An 18,669-nucleotide genomic window follows, 5' to 3' on the forward strand; every position below is an offset into this window, starting at 1 on the left:
TCAGAGGAATTTGACTTGGGATCTTCTTCCTGGCAAGGTCTGGCCTCACGGAGATCATCTGCATCAGAACCTTTTTTTTTTTTTTTTTTTTTAGCTGGCTGGCCTAAGGCAAACCCTTGAGATTTTGCCAAGCCTCTTTGATCTTTCCTGTCTTCAGTTCTTTTTCGTCTAAAGCAAGCACGATGTACATTCAAGTGAGATGATTTTTGTTGGACAGGTGCTCTTTTTTTATTTTTTTTTTGTGAGCAAGATCAGCCCTGAGCTAACATCCATGCTAATCCCCCTCTTTTGGTTGAGGAAGACTGGCTCTGAGCTAACATTTATTGCCAATCCCCCTCCTTTTTTTTCCCCAAAGCCCCAGTAAATAGTTGTATGTCATAGTTGCACATCCTTTTAGTTGCTGTATGTGGGACGCGGCCTCAGCATGGCTGGAGAAGCAGTGCGTCGGTGCGTGCCGGGATCCAAACCTGGGCCGCCAGTAGCAGAGCGCGCGCACTTAACCGCTAAGCCACGGGGCCGGCCATAGACAGATGCTCTTAAAGGCTTACCTGGAAAACATGCTGTTATGTGTACTTCTTACGGGCTCAGTGCTGTTGAGGGTGATCTAGGGCCTTGCTTTTCAAAGTATGGCCCAGGGAGCAGCAGTATAGGCCTTGCCTGAGAGCTTCTTAGAAATGCAGACTCTCAGGCTTCGCCCCAGACCTACTGAATCAGAATCTGCAATTTCCTAAGATCCCCAGGGGATTTGTATACACACTCAAGTTTGAGGCACTAATCTAGGATTTAGGAAGTCCTAGTTTAGCTGTGCAGAAAGATGAGGCGATGGAGTTTTCCTAGTGGTTCTCAAACCTGGTAATCATCAGAACCCCGTGGAGGGTTTGTTAAGACAGACTGCTGGGCCCTACCCCACAGTTTCTGGTTCAGTGGATCTAGGGTAAGGCCCAGGAATGTTCTAAGTTATCAGGTGGTGCTGAAGCTGCTGGTGCAGGGACACACTTGGGGAACCACTGCCTTAGGCATACCTCTAGTCAGCCTCTAGGATTTAGGAAGATCTCTTTGGCTTTGAGAACCTTTAAGAAGAACCTGTTTGGCTCATCTCAGGTAGTATGACAGAGAGGAGCAAACGCAAGCTCTGGAACCTGAAGACCCAAATGTTAGTCCTGGATTTGACACAACCTTGGAAGTCCCTTGGCCGCTGACTTGCGTTTTCTTCATCTGAAAATAGGGGTAATAATAATAACCACCCCATAACCTCACCATGAGGGTCGGAGAAGGTACTTTATGATCTCTTAAATGTGGTGCAAATGTCAGCTGTCACTAATTGAGAACAAGGGGCAGCAAAACTTCTGAAAAAAAAGTCTTCCAAGTCAGAGGCTTTGGGAAATGATTTCATGTTGTTCTCTTAGTGGTGGGTTCTCTCCTGAGATGCTTTGCTTTCTTCTACTTTATTTATTGCCATTTGGGGAAATTACCGTACTGCTGAAAATGCTTTTTGAAAAAAAAAAAAGATATTATGTTCTATTTTCAAGGACTATTGCTGAGTCTGATTTTTGTTTTGTTTTTTGATGTATCTGAACATTAGGTGGCAGTGATTCAGTCATTATGGTCAGATCTGTTCATGGCGTGGTAATCTGTTCCTGTTAGCGCTCCAAAGCTGTGCTCCCCAGCATTCTGTCAGTATATTTATAACACACTGGAGCAGCTCATCAGCGCCATTGTCTCGCTGTGCGAGCTTCCCCACAGTCCGTCTTCCAGCTCTCAGAGGGCTTGTTGTTATGCTATCGTCTTAGTAATGCCTTGCCCACGAAGGCCTCATGCACTATTCTTTCTTCATACCCACAGATTTCTGCGAAGTGCCTTTGTCAGAGTGTTTCGGGGTTTCCATAACTGGCCAGGAAACCTTTAATGAATTAGAGAGATTAATTCATCACTGTGTAGCAAGGGGAAAAGCACACAGGCTTGAGACTTAGACACATCTGGGTCTAGTCTAGCCTCCATCACTTATTAGACCGGTTCTCCAACTTGGTCCCACATTAGACTTAGCTGGGGGGAATTTAAAAACAATCTTTATGCTGGGTCACATCCTAGAGATTCTGATTTAATTGGCCTGGAGTAGCTTGGGCATCTGGACTTATAAAACTCCCTAAGTGTTTCCACTAAGCTGGAGATCCACTGACCATGTGATCATGAGGAGTTACTTAATAGTTCTAGGCCTCAAGTTTTCTTATATGTAAAATGGATACAATAACATCTCTCCTGTAGTGGTGCTGTGGGGGTTGTAGATAATGTGAGATGCCTACATGGTATGATTTCAAGGGAGCTGGAAAGGCCCTCACTCCTAAAACCTCAGCATACTTCCGCTAGAATGCCTCTTCTACCACCACCAGCAGGCCCCATCCTAACTGTCTCCCCAGTTAACCTGGATCATCACTGCCTCCATGAGGGAATATCTTTTGAATTCATGTAGGGATATCTGCCGGCTGTGGACCTCCTTCTAAGCTGCACCTGTGGATCCAGCATAGCTGTCACACCCGGCAAGCAGGATTTTAAGGTTGAGGAACATACAGACCTTGTGTTAACGTCAGGCTCTGCCCCATTGACGTTCTCGACACTGGACCCTGATTGCTGCCTAGGTCTCTGCACTCTAGCTGGCCTTTCTTCCTGCCTCAGAGAGTGACGATCCTGCTCACCATTCCCTCCAACACATAAGCTATTCTTACATTATTTAGCTTGTCCACAGCTCTTGTTCCTGCCTCACACCCCTAAGCCTTCCATCGTTTAGGCATAGCCCAAGCCCTGCCCCTCTCATGAAGCCTACTCTCATCCCTCAGTTTGGGGTGTGTGCTCCTTCTGGTGAAGTGTCTGGCATGTACCTTTGGGTGCTAGGGTCTACCAAATCATTATTTATACACTTGCCTCATTTCCCCTGCTCAGCTAAAAGCTTCAGGAGATCAGGGAATGTATCTTCCTCACCTTTCCATCTCGCCAGTACCTAGAACTATTAGTACACATCTGGGTGCTCAGGGTGTGCTGATTGAGTGAAAGGAGGATCTCTTATGTACTTTCCGTGTGTGCCTTCAATCAAACACCTGATTACATGAACAAGCTGAAATCTGAAGTCCTGTGTTCCCCAGCTAGACTCTAAGTTCTCTGAATGTAGGTGCTGGGTTCCTAGTTTTTACATTACGTATGACTCTGGAACGATACTTGGTCAATGGTAAGTGCTCAGCGAACACTTCCCATCTTGCTCAGGAGTAGGGATGTGAACTCAAAAGATCCAAAAGAATGACCTAAAACTGCACATTTATTATAGTGGCCTCAACAGAGCATGGATGAAGGCTAGACTTTGCTGATGAGAGCAGTGGTCTTCAAGGGGTAGTACGCATACCCCAACAACATCCACTGGGTCCAAGAAGAAAATTTTAGAACTTCTATGTATCTTTATTTTTTTATTGAAAAAATAAGTAGGCTTTATCGAGTTCTAGATAGATGCCATGGACCCTTCATTTGATCTGTATGGCACACATGGGGGGGAGTGTCACCCTGACTGGTTTGTTTTCATTCAATATATTGAAAATAATCTCGAGTCATCTATATATAACTATAGATTTATGAATTTTATTATCTGGTTTAATCCTAAAAAAATGGACAAATGGCTTTAAAAATTCTTGCAGAGAAACAGGAATTGAAGCTATTACTAATAAACTAAGCACAAGTGGGTGGCAAGAAAATGGCAGAAGTGGCCGTTCTTGTACTTTCATATGCTCTCTTGGTTAGCCAGATGAGAAGGTGAAAACAAGGGTAGTTTAACCAGATCTGACAAGGATATGGTCCAAAATGTTTTGAAATAGTCAAGAAGACTATATGAAATGTGGATTTACATCCACTGTCATTGTTGTATTACCCTAATTCTATGTGGATAATGTGTCTTGAAGAATTAACTAATGGTATTTGAAGAATTAACTAATGACTTTTGAAAATATCTTTATTTCACTTTATCTTGCAGAATTTCTATTTCTATATTTGTTAAAACATTACTGATGTTAGTCCCTTAGTATATCTCTATTAAATTCAAATAACTCTACATATATTGGGTGTATGTGCTGAAAAATATTTTATTGCTAGGAGTGCATGTCCACTGGGTTAGGTTGCCATGCAAATGAGGGTGTGGGTTGTTCTTGATGAGCCAGTTACCATCATCGTGTCACACTGCTCTCACATGGCTGGCTGACCTGAGAGCCATCTCAGGAATGTGTGTTATTAGTCACCATGGTAATGGCACAGCTGGGAGAGGATGGATCATTAAAAATTCATCATCACCATTGAGTTATAAATTAACTCAGATCGCACATCCTTCTGAGGTCAGGGCATCTTTTGCTTATAGAAAAAGGCAACACTTAACAAAATGTAATGGGTTTTAAAAAATATGTGTTATGGGCATTACATGAGCGTATAGGGTTGTATATATGTTTGGAAGTGAACGACAACAAGAAAATCTGGAATTTATTCTTTGTCAAGCATTTTGTTAACTTATTTTAACCTCCCAATAACACTGTAAGGTAGGGATCATCCTCATTGTATGACAAGGAAAGATAAAATCAGCAAGTTTAAGTGACTTGCCCAAGCTCACATACCTAGCAAGTATAGAAGCAGGGTGCAAATCTAAATAATTGATATTAGCCATTATGTTGCTGTTCGTTTCCAAAGGTAAGAATTCATCTGCATTTTATCAAGTCACCTAATAATTCAAAGGTATTGACCATTTCTAGACATGAAAGGCTGGGCAACAGTGGACTCCACGCCCTGAGAGGGAAAGCAAAATGTTCATGCAGAGGCCTGGAGCCGAAATCTCCATTTCATCTATCTGTATTAGGTGGTGAAAAGCAAGCCAATTTTGGTTGAACTCACTGACATTGTATCATCTTACGTCATTTCTCAAGTGAAAGTTCTGCCGTTTTGTATGAGCAAAAGGTGGAGCTTTGCCAACAGTTTTTCCCTAGGTGTTCTGCAGAGCATCAGATATCAACCCAAATACAATAAATATGCATCTCTCTCTGTTAACAGGACCATTGCCAACTATTTGGTGTGGAGGATGGTTTATTCCAGAATTCCAAACCTTAGCAGGCGCTTTCAGTATAGGTGGCTGGAATTCTCAAGGGTAAGTTTTAAGAAGATTGCAACGTTACGTCACTGGATAACTTTACGTGCCGGAACAGTCTGTATGTTAACTAATCTAATAAAAATCACCTTTAGGGATTGGACAGGGGAAGTTTTGCAGCCCAGGCACTACTTTTTATTTTTTGCTTTATTTCTTTTTATTGAGGTAAACCATACATGCAGTACAGTATACTCAAGCTCTACTTTAATGAGGCTATATAAAGATATTTAGGGCAATACTTGGGACCATCACATTGTTTTCACTCTCCCCCTTTTATCAACTTCTTCCCATTTTCCCCCCAGTGTTTTTAACTGGGTCACTGTTATTATAGTTGTAATATTTATTAGTGATATATTTGTTATGATCTTTCAGTTTCAGTATTCTGAATATTCAAAATATGCATGATATATGTATTAGATGGTAAAGTTTCATCTTTAACTTAGGGATAGAGTTTCTCTTTAACTTTATGTTGTTCTTCAGTCTTTGAATCTATCCTAATTCTGCTAGGCCAAAGAGGCCGAAATCTAATCTCCTCTGAGACTTTGCTCAACTGCCTGAAACACTTTTCTTCGCCTCCCTCACCTGGCTCTTTGATCTGTGCTTCTCTCCCATTCTTGTTCTCCTCTTACATAGGTGTTATTCTTGTCTTTGTTTCAGAGACTTTTGTCTGAGTAATTCTCCCACCACTAGAGGATTTAAGGATGTCGTGGCCTTTTTTGGTTTTGTTTTTTTTCATTTTAAGGATTTTGTGACTTTTTTTTTTTTTTGTGAGGAAGATCGGCCCTGAGCTAACATCTGCCAATCCTCCCCTTTTTACTGAGGAAGACTGGTCCTTGGCTAACTTCCATGCCCATCTTCCTCCACTTTATATGGGATGCCACCACAGCATGGCTTGACAAGCAGTGCATCGGAGCGTGCCTGGGATCCGAACCTGTGAACCCCGGGCTGCTGCAGCAGAGCGCTCGCACGTAACTGCTTGCGCCACTGGGCCGGCCCCCAGGATTTTGTGACTTTTAAAAAATATTTTTTTGTTTATTTTTTTCTCCATTTGAAGTTAAGTGAATGGGGAATTTTATGAGCTGTGATTTCATTTAACAGACGTTTTAGTTATTAGAGAGGCTGGTAAGTACAAAAATTCTTAATGGGTCATTACTCTTGAGGAATAACACAATTATTTTGGATACGTTTAGGCCCTTTAAAGTCACTAGAATATTGAGTTTTATGGAGAACAGCATAAAACAACTATATATATTGAGGTTGTATCAAAGGGTTAAGCTGCAAAACAGGTAGATTATATGTGTGTGTTTGTGTATTTTTAACTCCTATGGATCACATAAAAGATGGTACCCAGCTGCTTTCCATCCCCACTGTGAAGAGAATAAGAGAGAGAGGTGTAAGAAGTAACATGTGAAAATTTGAGGTTAGGTATGAGGGGATGTTTCTTGAGCATAAAGTGCTAAATATAATATTGAATTGCCAAGGGAGGTTGTAGGATCTCTTTCTCTAGGGGTTTTAAAAATAGATTCATTCCTTGCCTCTGAGAGGAATTGTGTTACCAGAAAGTAGAGGAAGAATAGAAGAATTTAGGTGTTAATCCCATTCTCCCTGTACCAACAACTTGGGTCTAACATTGTTCAAGGGATACCTCCAGCCATCATTTTCAGGGCCTCCCTCCCTCACTGCCTGCCTTTGCTTTGCAATTTGAGTGCCCTCAACTCCCAACCTCCAAGGGCAACTTAAACAGAATTTATTTCTTTGCTTTCATCCCCAAGAGAAAACCTATAAGTCTTTCAAGTCGTGCTTTGGAACCCCCTTACTTGTTTGTAAATGTTTTCTTGTAATGGTTTAATTGGGACAGATGGGAAAAACATTTACATCTATTTTTTACTTGGTTACTGGTGTGTTCCTTGCTATGACGCAATGTAAATATGCTTCCTGGGTTGTTCGTGGTGGGCCGTGTTCTCCTGGTCTGCCTTGTGAGTCTACTACCCAGAGCAAGGAAGCCCTTGCTGGGCAAGAACTTTGATCACCTATTGATTTTAGACCTTTCTTGGTGGAACTTTAGTTCTCAGTAGATACTAAATACTCTCTGGACACTTGGACAGCATCCCCTCACATCCCTCCTAACTGCAGAAAAGCTATGCTATTGTCCAAATCCTTTGTTTAATGAGGAAAATTGGAAGGAAAGGAGAAACACATTATTCTCCACTGTCAAAATATTTTCATTTAGTTTTAAATATAACTGGGGACAGGCAGAATTTTTTTCTTCCTCTGATTTCACCTTTGGCTCTACTGTCTGACACATGTATATGGGTTGGAGTGAGCAGTGTTTTGTAGACTATTTTCTTCAGGTTGTTTGAAATTTTTTCAGCCATGGGTTTCATCCAGTTGAAGCTCAGTCTGGATCAATTATCTTCCACAGGTAATCCAGGGGACCACAACTTTGTTGCCTCAGTGGGACAAATGTGTCAACTTTATCGAAAGTGCCCTCCCTTATGTTGTTGGAAAAATGTTTGTGGATGTGCACTTCCAGGAAGATAAGAAGGAGATGGTAAGTGCTGCTCCCCAGCTGGTAAAGACAGTGGCAGTCTAAGCAGATCTGACATGGATATGGTCAACAGGCCAATATCAGCCTTCTAGCTCGTCAAGCAGTGAATCTAGGTAACAGTTTTGCTTCAAAGAGGAATTCCTGCAGTACTATATTAACTAAAAACTCAAACTCAGATGTAGAATGTAGTCATGAAAATTAACAAGATTTAGAAGTGAGAAAACAAGCATGAAATCATGCCATATAGAGTTAGGATTTCTCCTGTAGAAATTAATGGTGTGAAGTTAATGCTTAGGAAAAAAGAGGGCCCAGATAATTTTATGATTGGATATTTGAACTGTTATAGTCACAAAAAGTAGAGGTTTTCCAGTCAGGCCTCTTTGTTTTAGAGATAAGGAAGCTGGAGACCTAGAGATGAGGTGATTTGTAACATATTTAACAACTATTAAGTGGCTTAGAAATAGAAATAAAATGCAGGGTTTTTTTCTCTTCTCCTTACACTGTTTTCTAAAAACTAGAGACGTGACATTTATCTCACGGAAAACACTCTGTGTCTATTGTTTTCATACAGGTAAATCTTTTTATTTTAGAAATTTTTAAACATAGACAAAAGTGGAAAGAGCAGTGTAATGAACTTCCATGTACGTATGATCTGTAGCTATTTATAATGGCTATAATGACATTAATGGCCCAGCCAGATACATCTAACAAAAGCTGAGGTTTAGTTTCATTCGTTTGCTCAACAAATATTTGTTGAACACCTGTTATATGCCAGGCACTGTTTTAGGCGTTTGGGATGCAGCAGAGAACAAAACAGACAAAGAGCCCTGGCCTCATTGAGTTGATATTCTAATGGGGGAACAGACAATAAACACATCAACACAGTGCATAAATTAACAAGTGTGTTAGGACTCTGGAAAAAAGAAAAAGGTGATTAGGGTAAAGAGGAATCAGGAGTGCTGGAAGGTGTGGGTGTGTGGGGTGGGTCGTAGGATTAAATAGAATGGTCAAGGAAAGCTTTACTATGAAGATCACGTTTGGCAAAGATTTGAAGGAGATGAGAGAATTAGACATGGCAGCTATCTGGGTGAAGGGTATTCTAGGCAGAAGGAACAGCTAGTGCAAAAGCCCTAAGGCAGGGATGTGCCTGGAGTGCTCAAGGAATAGCAGGGAGGTCCTCATGGCTGAAGCAGGGTGAGCTAGGGTGAGAGAAGTAGGCATTGAGGTCAGAGCAGTAACAGGGATGGTGGCATTTTGTAAGGCCCGTAGGCTGTTGTAAGAATGTTGGCTTTTACCCTGAGTGAAGTGGGGAGCTAATGCAGGTTTTGAGCAGAGGCCTGATGTGACCTGACTTATGTTGAGAGGGTCACCCTGGCTGCTGTGTTGAGAAGAGACTATAGGGAGGGTCAAGAATAGAAGCAGGGAAGCCGACTGGGAGATTATTAGAGGGCCCAGGCCAGAGATGAGGGTGGCTTGGATTAGGTGGTAGCAGTGGAAATTGTGAGAAGAGGGTGGATTCTGAATACATTCTGAAGGGTAGAACCAGCATAATTTGCTGACAGGTTGCATGAGGGATCTGAGGGTAAGAGCTTTGAGTTTGATTAAATGGGAGTATGGAGTTGCTGTTAACTGAGAAGAGGAATACTGTGCGAGGACCAGGTTTGGAAGAGAAGATCAGGAGTTTAGTTTTACCCATGTTGAACTTGAGATGTTATCAGACTTCCAAGTGGAGATGTCAAGGAGACAGTAGGGTATATGAGTCTTGATTTCAGGACAGAGGTCAGGGTTGGAGGAGAGAGGAGAAGCGTGAAATAGTTGTCCAGGGGAGTGGGAGAGTGAGTAAACTGAGGAAATATAGTATGGCTGCCTGGAGGCAGTAACGGTCTAGGTGAGAGTGGAGGTTGCTCTAAGACTCCTCCCCCTTGCAGTGTGTTCTTCCCCATCTGTTTCAGCTGCATTGGAGGAGAGGGGGTATTTTGATTTAGAAATTTGGATTTAGCCAGTTTTTTTTTTAGTGTGCATTTTCTTGGTGAAGAATTATATTTTACAAATGGCATGAAGCAAAATATCTACACATTATTAATGTAGGGGAGGAAAAATAATCTTCCCTCTACTAGTCTAGGTTCTTGGCTGAGACCCCCCTTAATAAAAGACAATAAAAGACAGAGTAACAAGAGAAAAACAAACAGAAGTTTAATAACATGTATACCTCCCATATACATGGGAGAGACCCAGGAAAACTGAGTAACTCCCAGAAATGGCCCAAGCCACCATCTTCAGCTAAAGACAAAAGATGGTGGTGGGGGATGGTTATGGGAGGTGACCAGGAAAAGCATAGTAAACAAGGGTAAGGTTGTTAGGCAGATTTTGGTCCTGCCTTCTCCACTGATAAGAGTTTCTAGAGATTTAGTCATCTCTCTCTTCCGGCTTCAGAGAGGGAGACACCCTTAGAATGAAGATTTCCCTTATAAATGTTTATTTCTCTCACAGAGGGGTAACTTCTACTCTGTTTTCAGAGATTCTCCTGTGTCTGCAGCCTCTCAAAAACCATCAGCCCCAAATAATCAATATGCCAAAGAGGCATATTTTGGGGTGGCAAAATCTGCTCCGCTTCTCTAATAACAATCCATTGTAGTCAGTCAGATATGAATATATGAGCAGCTTGGATGCAGGTCATCAATAAACATTGAATTTAAAGACGAAGATATAAAAAAGCTTAAGTCATGATAGTTCAAATGATTGGTATTATGTATTGCTATGACACAAGTGTGTATTATATGCTGAATTTGCTTTGGAATACCATAAATCTAAATACATTTACCTGGATTTTTGCTGTCTGGAGACAGCAAAATTGGAGAATTTGGAGAATTTTCTGCCAAGTGTGAGACTTTATATTTGAACCTGAAAGTCCTCTTCTTGTAAATAATCCTGCTGAAGAATTAATGTCTTATTTCAAAATACTCAATATTCCCATTGTGTGTTTTCTTTCACTCCTTGGTGGGAGTAAATGGATTGAGAATTTATCAGATAATCACAGTGGTAACATTATAAGCTCTGGGAAGGATATAAAAACAATTAAGGGATAATGGAGGTTTTTTTTTTTAACATAGCAGGAATTTTTTTGGCAGTAGAAGAATTTTATGTAATATGAAAGGTATGTGGATTACTTTGTTTTTCTCAGTTTTGGTGTGAAAGTCCCTTTTTCATGTGTCATGGTGTGAGATTCTAAAATAAAGTTGATTTTGGCAATTTCCCTCCTTATTTTGATGTACATGGGACATTGAGATAGTGTGCTAGTTACACAGATACTCATCTATTTTTACATAAAATTATTTGCCTCCCTTAAACCAAAGCTATTTGCCTCAGGGAATACTTAAGTTGGAAACTTATAAGAGAAATATCTGGCTTTTTATAGCCTTGTTACACGGCTCCCATCCAAGAACCACCTGGAACCACTGATTTACTTGAAAAACATTCTGTATTATTAGCTATAGCCCAAAGAAAAAGAAAAACAGAAAGATCCCCAACGGAACAAATTCCAGAGACTCTAACTCAGACAGAAGGCTGCCATTATTTTATTTACAAAAAAAGTGGTTGTTAAGAAACTAAATGCAGTCAGAAGGTTAGACTTCAGCTACTTCTCAAACTTTAACATGTACAGGTTTCACATGAGGATCTTCTTGTTAAAATGCAAAATCTCATTGGATTTTAACAAGGATCTTTTTAACTTGGGTCTAGAGTGGGACCCAAGAATTTGCATAACAAGCTCCCAGGTGATGCTGATGCTGCTGGTCCAGGGACCACACTTGGAGTAGCAAGGTCTTTGCATCATTCATTTGTTTGCAAACAGTTACCACCAAAAAAGCCAGCCCTGCTGATTGGTGTGAGCAGGGCAGGCTGTTAACTTGGACAGCAGTACTTCGTTTACTAAAGCCTGTTGCATTAGTGCAAGTAACCGCTTCGGTTTTCAGATCATTGATAATTTCCCTGATTCCCTGTGCCAAACCCTGTGTGAGGGCCTCCAGGCTGCTGCTGCTTGCTTTTTTGCCCCTGAACTATTTAGGTTTCTTTTGAAAACTGGTACCTAGGTCCCTCCAAGGGACTTCCTGCTTCTCCTCAGTATCTCTCTTTCTACAGCCTCTTGAGGGTGGGGTTGGCCCATGCCTCTGGTTGGCACGCTTTGTTATAGAGAGTGGGAGAGAGTAGCTCTCTTTGAGTTTTCTTTGTAGAGGAGGAAGCATCCTTCCCCCCACCCCCAACCTACCAGGGTTCTCTTCCTTTTCACCTGGGAAAACACACAATTTCATGTTAGTTTCCTTATGTCTTCCCATATGCCAGTGTGCCTGTGCACCAGACACACGCATATATGTACTCATTCATTCACTCACACATAACTCTGGGGGTTTTACAAATTTAATTAGAAATGGGAAGAATAGCATGTAGAAAAAGGAGACTCCTTCAACAGCAAGCCACCTAAAGAGGCTATGTGGAACAATCTCCTGCCTTTCCAATAGTGAGAAAGGGCCTTAACCCATGTGGGAGTGGCTGCAAGCCTTACTTGTACCTGAGGGACAGGCCAGTGGAGTGAGAGTGGGGAGTTGCAGACCTCTTTGGACAGCGGCTGTCTTTGTCACCTCAAGTAGCACTGTCCATTAGAACTTGAATATGAGCCACATATGTAATTTTACATTTTCTAGTAGCCTCATTAAAAAGTAAAAGGACACAGGTGAGATTAATTTTAATAATGTATTTTGTTTAACCCAAATATATCTAAAATATTATCATTTCAACAAATAATTAATAGAAATGTGATAGTTTATATGCTTTATTTCATACTAAGTCCTTGAAACTCCGTGTGTGTTGTACACTTACAGCACATCTCAGTTCAGACTAGCCACATTTCAGGTGTTGCATTGCCGTGGGCAGCTACCGTATTGGATGTGTGGTTTCTACATTGGACAGTGCCCATCTGAAGAATTGAAGAGGGATCCCTTGAGTTTAGCATGGCAGGGCTCAGTCCCTGTGTAGGGGGATGCTAGTAGCCAGGACGGGAAAGTGGGATTGTCGGTCCCTGACCAGCTGAGTTTCACAGAGGGCTCTAATATCAGAGGGGAAGGACTCAAGCAACACTGGGATTCATGACCTGGGAACAGCAGCGGGGGTTGGAGTCAAGCTGCTTGTTGGTGAGGATGTTTCAGGTTCTCGGGGATACCAGCTTAGAGGAGGAGACAAATTCCGGACCCTGCTCTGAGGTAAGCACCTTGGAGGCTTGGTTCTCTTTGGCTCGGAGACTGGGTGGGGTGGAGTCTGCAAGTTAAAGATGTTCAGTGCGTGGAAGGTGCAAAGGACTCAGTCAAGGTGAAAGCCAGGGGTTCCAAGCTCAAATACCCTCACAGTCAGTGAGGAACATTAAATAACACACAGAAGTAAAGCTGGCTAGGTGTCAGCAAAACCCAGGGCAAGTGCAGTGATGAGTGGTAATTGCCCCTGGGCTTCGGTGTCTAGGACACAGAGGTGGTGAATAGGAATGAATGTGCTATCCAGGATTCAGCTCAGGCTACATTCATGCAGGATGCCTGCAGAGGGTTGCTAGGTTTCTGTTTTTTTGGAGAGAAGTCAGAAATATGGATTTTTATGTGAAATCTCCCACATTTTAAATCTTGGTCAATACTTTGGAGGCCAAACTAAGTATGTCCTGGGAATACCATTTTGTGCCTTGTACACTAACATTCTCTCTCCAGTCTTCAGAACCAAAAATCAAAACCATGTCTGTCAGAGAACTTCTTTAATTTTTTATCTTATTTAGAAGAAGATCATGCATAATTTTATTTATTTATTTATTTATTTTGGTGAGGATGATCAGCCCTGTGCTAACATCTGCCAATCCTCCTCTTTTTTTTTGCTGAGGAAGACTGGCCCTGGGCTAACATCCATGCCTATCAACCTCCACTTTATATGGGACGCTGCCACAGCATGGCTTGCCAAGTGGTGCGTCGGTGTGTGCCCGGGATCTGAACCGGCGAACCCTGGCCTGCTGCAGCGGATCGTGCGCACCCAACTGCTTGTGCCACTGGGCCGGATCCCATGCATAATTTTAAAATGCAGTGTATTAGCTAAACATTTAACAAGTTGCTTTTGTGGAAAGTTATACACAGGATATGAAAGTGGGACTCCCTCAGAGAATCCTTGATGTATTGTCACTATAAATAGAGATGATGCTCTCATCCCACTGTGACAATCCCTAATCTGTATGCTTATGTCCTGAATGACATGAGAGATGTTTAGCGGTATGTGTTTGTGAAGAGAAGGATGTCTAAAGTTATTACTTTTTATTTTTCTTGTCCATTTCCTTTTTATTACTAATGATAATTTATACATATCTGTATTGTCTGAGTAAATGCCTCAGATAGATATCCACATGCATGGAGGGGAGGTGAAGATCCTGATGATGGCTGGGAAGGGAAGAGATGATCACCTTGGGCCTAGTGTGACTGTGATGGTCAGGATAAAATGTTTTAAAAATCTGGTCATGAATATAAAGTAGCTAACTTTTACTGAGGTTTAATTGGATGTCTGGCACTCGTCTAAGTGCTTTCAATGTGTTAACTCATTTAATTGTCACAATGGCTCTATAACTGCTGTTATTGCCCCGATTTTCCAGATGAGGAAACTGAGGCTCAGACAGTTGAAGTAAATTCCCTAAGGTCATACAGCTTAAAAATGGTTTAGGTGGGGTTCAAGCCCAGGCAATCTAGCTTTAGGCCAGTGATCTATTCCCTTGCTTCTCTCTGAAAAACACTTAAATCTTCACCATTTTTATGACTGAAATGAGGAGACTAGTCATAATGAGGAGACTTCTTAGTGGCTTGTTCTATAATGAATTCATCCTTATCAGGAAATTGTTTATTCGTATATCAAGATCTTATAAAAATAAAAGGCACCCGTTTCCTATTTCTTAACATTTTAGAGGTAGGAAACAGTTGGAATAGATTTTGCTTCTAGTATTTCAATATTTTAAAGGCAAATACAGTGAAAGTTTAATCAATTCAAATCCAACCAGTTGACATTACATTTTTGTGTTCACATAATTTTCAGAAGAGAGAAACAATAAGAAACAAGCTGATTATCAGAGATTTCATCTAAGGGCAACTTTCGAGGTATATCTTTGACTCAGTCCACACACTGAGCTCAATTTCCAGTCTTTTCTACATAAATAATTCTGAGAGTGATCCCTGATCTTTGGAACGGTGACCCAAGGCTCTAAGATTTCTCATCAAAAAAGTCTTTTTTAAATGTTTACCATTCTTTAGTTACTAAGGTGGAAATGTGAACATATACATCAAAGAACAATTTCTATTAAGTGTTCATGCATAAAAAGAAAAGGAACTTTCTGCTTTAACTGTAGTTTCTAGAAAATTCAGTGAAATTGGAGTTCCCATTTAAACATTTTGGCTGAGCTAAATTATTAAACCATATCATTTTATTTCAGTGTCCCCAAACTACTTATCTTTATTCATATATCTCAACTCTGCCAATAGCCATTTTTTTGCCACTCCCTCAGATTTTCTGTGTTTTTGTTGTAGGGTGAACCCTGTTAAAGAGAAAATTATTCTGATACTTCTAAAATGGTAAGGAAGACTTTATTCAGGACTATTGCCCAAGGTGTCAAGACTATCACAGTAGGGAAGAGAGATCCGGCTCAACTCTGAATACGGCTGAGACAGATGGGGATTTATGGCCAATACGCAGAGTGAGAGCGTCAGTGGATGGAAAATTACTGAGAGGAAACATCAAGGGTCAGGGGACTTTTGCTGAAGGCAGGCCAGGGTGCTCAAGTATCAAGAGTGTGAGATGAGGAATTTGACCAGATATGGAGGGTGTCAGATATCAAGGGGGTGGAGGTTTTCCTCTAAACTGACTTATCAGGATTCTTGCTAAAACAAGGCTATGTGGGCCTGGCAAGGACAGGATGGGGACCAAGTTTGAGGACTAGTCAAGAATAGGGCTTAGAGAAACTGACTAAGATTTGGTCAAGGAGAGAGTCTTTGTCAACCCTCAAATCAAAGCACAAGTCACTAGTCCCTTATTATACATTAAAACATTCTGTGTGTAGAAGGTTAATTTAAAAAGGAAGAAATCTTTTATTACACTTCACATTTAGACTTTATTAAGGGAAGAATTAAAACTTACTGTGTAAAACAATTCGCTAATTTCTCCTGCACTTTAGTAGCTTATTCTTTTTCCCTTTATGGTAAAGACATTGTTCATGTCCTCAAGTAATGCCATAGATGACCTACAGTATCTTCCAACTTTCTGAGCTGCTCTGCATGAGCAATTCCAGTAGTAATTCTTATCCCAAGAATAGGTTTCTCTTCCCACCCCATACTGCTGCAGCTGGTGCCGTAAGACTTAAGTACCCACTTGGGTCCAATTGCAGTGGTGGAGTTTGAACTTGCAACCTCCACACACTAGGAGTTCACCTCATTAGTGAGCCAAGATAATTGAATTGATGTACTGCCATTAATATTCAAGTTCTTCAATTCCCCTGCTCACCGTTTCTCTCAGTGGTTGAGTAAATGAGATGTAACTCTAACATTGGTGGCAGAAGTCACTTGAAAGTCAGTGTCATGTGTTATAGCAGTGCCCTCATACGAGAAGTTCTTCGTTTCTTGCAGATGCTGCTACTCATGATGGTTGTTCTCTGTACAGCCATTGTACAGATAAAGATAAAACTTCCTTCAACATGAGTCATGCAATGAAAGGATATTCTTTCTGGCTACCGAGTGTCTCTGTTTCTGTTTGTCTAGTAAACGGTATCAGCTATAATATCAAGATCAGTTTCTCTGAGTTTTTGCTAAAGACCTATCTGAATTAAGACAAACCAAAATGATTTGAGTTTTAAAGGGCTTTTTAACTTTTAAATAGTTGGAAAATATTGACTTTATATAGAAATTATATCTGATTTTCTGCAAAGTTGCAATAGCATCTCATAGCCCAGCTTTGCTCTTATCTTTTTGGGCAAGCTGGTTAACCTCTTTGTGCCTCTGCCTTCTGTTTATAAGTGGTGTATGAGTTTCTGTTGCTATGGTAATGCTGCATAACAACCAATCACAAAACCTTGGTGGCCTTCACCAATACGCAGTAATTGCTGATGCTTTTGGAGTCAGTTGGTGGTCCCTTGGGCAGCTCTGCTTATTTTGGCTGGGCTTCTTGAACTGGTCTGGGGGTTGGCTGGTCTAGGCTGGCTTCAGCAGAGGTGATCAGGATGACTCGGCTCTGCCCCCGCTGTTTTACTTCTTCAGCCGGCTAGCTCAGGCATGTTCTCATAGAGATGGCAGAGGTGCAAGTGAGCAAGCAGAAACACATGAGGCCTCCTGAGGCCTAGGCTCAGAACTGGCATAATGTCTTGTCTGCATTCTGTTGGCCAAAGCGAGCCGCAAGGCCAGTCCAGATTGACAGAGCGGGGAGATAGATTCTGCTTTTTTAGTGAGAGAAACTGCAAAGTCACATAGCAAAGGGTGTGAATAAAGGAAGGGATGTAGAATTAAAGCCATCATTGCAGTGAATCACAGATAGGGATGCAGATAGTACCTACCTCGTTGGTTTGTGGTGAGGACTGAGGGAGATAATCCACGTAGAAGACAGCACAATGCCCGGTGCACAGTAAGTGCCCAGTGAATGTTAGCTGCTCTTATTACTGTGTGCCGTGCCTAAGATTAATCATAGAGAATTCATACCATAAAAGTCCTGGCTCTTAGTCCTCCATACACACCCCGTGTAGTAGCTTTCAGTTGGGCTAAAGATCCTTTTAATGCTGGTGCCCTGGCCACATTCCAGCCTGCCCTAGCGTTTACTGCTAAATCTGGCTCATAGGAGAGTCTCATGAAACTACTCAAGGAGCCAAATATAATTTATATAACAGGTCCAGGTTTCACAACTCTCTACGGGCTAATTCTTGTTACAACAAATGTCATCAGATTCCAATCCTGACAGCTCTTTTTAGGCAACCTTTGGTAAAATGACATCCAGCAAACAAGTAATTTGGATAGCTCATTGGGAATTCTTTTGAAATAAGTGTGGACACTACTCTTGCCCTTGTCCTTGAGTGTGCTGCCACAATGATGACACATCTGGCCCACCTTTCTTGTTTGTTGTCTACATCTCTGCATAGCATTGAACACTGTTGCCTTTGCCACATGATAAGGGTCACAGTCTTGTCAAGCAGATCTGGTCAGACCTGTGGCCTGCCAAGACCCTGTATTGGAAATTCATTCACTGGAAGAAAGCTCCAACAGAGCTGAATTTTGGAAGTGATCAGGCAGTTACTTGCTGGGGGGAGTTTACCCACAGCCAAAGTCTGGATATTATGAGGCTGGTTGACTTGTAAATATTATCGGGGTCTCGGATCCATTCCCTCTCAGAGTGGGAAAGAGGAAAAGATTAGTTATAAAATTAGAACACAGTCTGTATGTTCATATCCAGTAAATATGATTTTATCCCTTATTACTTCTACCCCAGAGTTATGCTTTTTGCTAAAAGAACATGCTCAACTCCTGCACGACCATACTAACATGCTTTACAGCATGACTAGCGCACAGATAACTTGGTATTCCTTTTTTCTTTTGCCAGTGTGTTTAATAGCTATGCGAGTTTGCTAATCCTGACAAACTGGTACAATTTGTTTTATTAGCTCTCTTGGCTGCCAGAAACCTCCGGGTTTTCTGACTATCCTTAGTTTATCTGGCTTGACCACTTCTCCCGTCTCAATTTGCTTCTCTTCTTTACTTCTTAGTTTGACTCCATTATTATTTTTTTTATTGGGAGCTAATTCAAACTCATCTTAATAAATACAGTATAAGTAATGAATAAATGAATATTTAACATTTATTAGTGCATTGATTTATTTCACGTCTGCATTTCTAGTAAAGTGACAATTGTCACAAAAAAAAGTTTTAGGAACTTT

General features: G+C 41.2%; 1 protein-coding gene across 2 annotated transcripts in view; it reads left to right on the forward strand.

The window, feature by feature from the left end:
• The window catches only part of PHEX (phosphate regulating endopeptidase X-linked), a 184,677-nt gene that overhangs the window by 58,765 nt on the left and 107,243 nt on the right, over positions 1–18,669 (forward strand). For both annotated transcript variants that reach the window (XM_058535572.1, XM_058535573.1), the window contains exons 10-11: positions 5,065–5,158; positions 7,581–7,709. In XM_058535572.1, the coding sequence (XP_058391555.1) occupies positions 5,065–5,158; positions 7,581–7,709 (223 nt within the window). The remainder of the gene's footprint in view (positions 1–5,064; positions 5,159–7,580; positions 7,710–18,669) is intronic.

Source organism: Diceros bicornis, chromosome X (assembly GCF_020826845.1).
Source record: "Diceros bicornis minor isolate mBicDic1 chromosome X, mDicBic1.mat.cur, whole genome shotgun sequence".
Lineage (NCBI taxonomy): Eukaryota > Metazoa > Chordata > Mammalia > Perissodactyla > Rhinocerotidae > Diceros > Diceros bicornis.